The 3,028-nt window shown below is 53.4% G+C and overlaps 2 protein-coding genes across 2 annotated transcripts; one reads left to right on the forward strand and one right to left on the reverse strand.

The window, feature by feature from the left end:
- Positions 1-528, forward strand: JN550_000458 (uncharacterized protein; the record flags this gene model as incomplete). The annotated part of the gene is made up of 2 exons (XM_049316131.1): positions 1-40; positions 107-528. 2 exons carry the CDS (start codon positions 1-3, stop codon positions 526-528), a joined length of 462 nt encoding a protein of 153 aa, XP_049177747.1.
- A 456-nt stretch (positions 529-984) lies between these two features.
- Positions 985-1,817, reverse strand: JN550_000459 (uncharacterized protein; the record flags this gene model as incomplete). Its single annotated transcript, XM_049316142.1, has 3 exons — positions 985-1,130; positions 1,199-1,645; positions 1,724-1,817. 3 exons carry the CDS (start codon positions 1,815-1,817, stop codon positions 985-987), a joined length of 687 nt encoding a protein of 228 aa, XP_049177748.1.
- Positions 1,818-3,028: the final 1,211 nt, after the last annotated feature.

Here is a 3,028-nt window from a genome sequence, read left to right on the forward strand (position 1 = left end):
ATGGCTCCCATGGCGCGAGCAAGCCACGACGAGCTGGAGGGTGAGTTTGGGCCTAGCTAAAAGAGCTGTTGCCATGCCACACACGCTAACACGATTGCAACCACAGGCCAGCTCAAAGAGGGCCTGCAGTCCATGTACAACATCCTGGTGCAGACGACGGCATACGACGCATCATCGGCCTCGGCGTCGCGGCCCTCGCGCGACGTCCTGGCCAGCGAGCTGCGCAACCTGCAGGCGACGCTCCAGACGATCCACAAGACAGCCACGACGCCGTCGCCCGAGGCCGCGCTGCCCCACGTCCCGCCCGAGCTGGTCCAGTACGTCGAGAACGGCCGCAACCCGGACATCTACACGCGCGAGTTCGTCGAGCTGGTCCGCCGCGGCAACCAGCTCATGAAGGGCAAGCAGCAGGCCTTCCGCAGCTTCCGCGACGTGCTCGCCGGCGAGATGGAGAAGGCCATGCCCGAGCTGAGGGACGATGCTGCGCGGGTCGTCGCGGCCACCAATGGGGCAGATGGGAGGCCGTGACGAGCCCAAAAGACGTGTGCTTCAGGGTCTTGGTGCGGGTCATGGCATGTAATTCGGCGTTCATAAGGGCATGGCGTGGGAATGATACCTCTTTTGTTCTGTGTATTCCATCGCAGTTTAGATGGCTACAGAAGGAATCACCACTTCTTGAGGAATAAAGACGATCTCTTTCTTGAATCGGTGAGAGCTTTAGCGTCCTAATGATGACCCTTGGTGACATCGTGGGATCTGCTCGTGGGACGAACAGACCTTTCGCTGGTACTACCTTGGTCCTCTGTCCTGCCGCCACTCATACCATCCACGCGTACCGAGGGGGGCTGCTAGCTAAACACCTGGAGACACAGTAGCAGAACAAATTCTGTTCTGCGTCAAAATGTCACAAATTTAAGTCATTTCCCCTCAAGTTTCTGTCCTTCCAAACTCTATCCTCGGTCCTCGAAGCCCCACCAGACTCGCCTACTCCTTACGAGCATATTCCTTCGCTGCAGGACAGCAACGGCCAAGTACCGCAGCATAGCTGGTAGCTCGCTGAGGCGAGCGCGTCGGCTCACTGACCAAGGACACAGCTTCTGCCTTTGGCTCAAACGTCTTTGCAGCAGGATCTACCAACTCACTTAGTTGGATGACGCGATAGCGTGAGAGCAAGAAGGAGAAACGAGGGGTAACTCACTGAGCTTGAAAGGCGACGGCTTCGAGGCAGCGACGACGCTGTAGAGAGCGTTGGCAGTAGACGCGTTCGTGCCGTCGGCTTTGTCCTTGGTGGACTGAGATCTGATTGCCCTAGGAGTGAAGTTGAAATCCGCCACGATGGAAACACTTCGGGGACCAGGAGTAGGTTCATCGTCTGTCGGCGGCGGTCTATTGATGGTGATTGTGACGTCGTCCTCATCGTCCGCAGGGGAAGCCTTTCGACGGACACCGGTCGCCTTCTTGAGGGGGCGATCACAATCAGTAGTTGCCAAGCCGTACTCGCTGCATCGTGAAGCGCCACCGAACATGTGCTCGTCGCCTGTGAGGTCGATGAGGGGCTTGCGGCTGGGAAAGTCACCGAAGCCGAGAGCACTCAGTCGCTCGGCTACTGCCTCGAGCTCAGCTTCGACAGCAAGCCCGTTCTGACCTGAGATCTTGAAGGTTAGTCGCACCACATTAAGTGCAGTGCGCGTAGGGAAGTGGACAGCACTGGAAATGCACTCACGGAAGAAATCCTCTTCATTGCGCGTCTCTTCCTCTTTGGCCTCCTTTGATTGGACGGCCGGCAGCTCTGTGGCCTCGGGGGTGGTGCTAGCCATTCTAATGACAGCAGGAGGTGCCCAAGATGCTGTTGAGGAATTGCAAACGAGTTGCAAGAATGTGAGGCGACGAAAGAAATTGCAATTTAGTTGACGGTACCTGATGAGTTCAAAGTCCTTCGAAGGGAGCAAGGGTGAGGTGAAAAGCGGCGAGACAATGGTTATTGTTAGGATGTTTGGGTTTGCTGCTGCGCAGATGTTTGGATGAGAGCGAACTCGATTGACCTCTCCGGATCAAGTGAGTTTCAATCCAACCCAACAATCACTATATTGGTGCTCTTGGGTGGTCGAAGGGGACAACGGTGGAGCCTGAGGCCTAGAAAACAAATAAAAAGATTCCTTCCCATTTATTTTGCTCTATTGAACTGTTGACATCCTAGGGGCCATTTTGGCCCGTCAACAATAATCATCTAGAAAGCGAATCAGTCTTCGAACAGGGAACATCTCGATATAAAGGAATGGTAACAGTGCCCTAGGGGCCGTGTCGTGAAGATACCAATTTGACAGCTTTCTAAGCAAAGACACGGAGATATGTGACATCTTGGCTTGATTTCTTAGTACGAGAACTTACCATGTTTCAATCCTAAGTAAATAACCTCCTCTTTTGGTACGGAAGAGACTATGAACTGGCCTTCCCTGACTGACATTTGTCCTGATGGGTAACAGTTGGCAAGAGGCACGAGCGATGTCCTCTTATCTCTCCATCTCTACCTCATCTCCCGGCTCTTTGTCCGGTCGAATTGTGCTCATATCATGACCAAATCATGACTAAAATAACGGCTCAGGGGGACAAGGCGGCATTTGAGATCTTTTCAGTTCGCAAGCCTTGCTTCTTGTTTTACAAAATCCTCGGTGACCTCTCCTGCAGCGCTCGTCCAGTCATAATGGTATATGGCGGACCTGGCGCGGTCGTATTTGACACGAGTACGTTCTTACTTCCGCAAATATTTGGTGGTATTATGGCCGCCTACTCGTATTCTAATACAAGATTGACTTTTCTCTTTGGTGCACTTGCATCATAAGGCCGGCTCCCAAGAATTCTGGTAGGAGTCCGATGGTTCTAGCAGGAGCCGCTGTTTCAAGATGGACTCGGAAATCTTTCAATTATCCTAACTTGCCTAATGGCCCAGGACCTGACCGTCTGGGTCAAATAGGACAATATGTGTGTATCGGCCGTTGCTGCAAGCTAACTTAAGTCCAGAGTTCTCCCG

Source organism: Neoarthrinium moseri (assembly GCF_022829205.1).
Source record: "Neoarthrinium moseri strain CBS 164.80 chromosome Unknown scaffold1_Wmoseri_CBS_16480, whole genome shotgun sequence".
In the NCBI taxonomy this organism is placed as follows: domain Eukaryota; kingdom Fungi; phylum Ascomycota; class Sordariomycetes; order Amphisphaeriales; family Apiosporaceae; genus Neoarthrinium; species Neoarthrinium moseri.